General features: G+C 45.8%; 1 protein-coding gene across 1 annotated transcript in view; it reads left to right on the forward strand.

Moving 5' to 3' along the window:
• LOC107478439 (homogentisate 1,2-dioxygenase) overlaps positions 1-450 on the forward strand; it is a 6,101-nt gene continuing 5,651 nt past the window's right edge. Inside the window, exon 1 of the mRNA XM_016098584.3 lies at positions 1-428. Coding sequence (XP_015954070.1) covers positions 241-428 — 188 coding nt within the window. The 5' untranslated portion in view covers positions 1-240. The remainder of the gene's footprint in view (positions 429-450) is intronic.

Here is a 450-nt window from a genome sequence, read left to right on the forward strand (position 1 = left end):
AACGTGATCATTTTATCTTCTGTCTATGAGGGACCCAGGTCACCGAAGTTCCAAACTAGCTTCTTTCTTATTTCTTTTTCGGTTCTTGTTTGTAATCACGAAGATTTTACATCTTGGCTCACTGGCTATGATCCTTAATAACTTGAACATCCTTCCTTTTCTCTGTGACTGCCATAGGCTATTTCTACTTATAAGCTTTTAAGTATACATACATATTAAATATATCAGTTTCCGTGAATCATGGAAGAACCCAAGGCCAGCGGCGACTTCCAGTACCTCTCCGGCTTCGGCAACCACTTGTCGTCGGAGGCCCTCGTCGGAGCTCTTCCGGCCGACCAGAATAGCCCCCTCATCTGCCCCTATGGTCTCTACGCCGAGCAAATCTCCGGCACCTCTTTCACCACCCCTCGCAGCCACAACCTCTTCAGGTTCATTAATTAATTAATACGC

Source organism: Arachis duranensis, chromosome 3, assembly GCF_000817695.3.
Source record: "Arachis duranensis cultivar V14167 chromosome 3, aradu.V14167.gnm2.J7QH, whole genome shotgun sequence".
NCBI classification, from domain to species: domain Eukaryota; kingdom Viridiplantae; phylum Streptophyta; class Magnoliopsida; order Fabales; family Fabaceae; genus Arachis; species Arachis duranensis.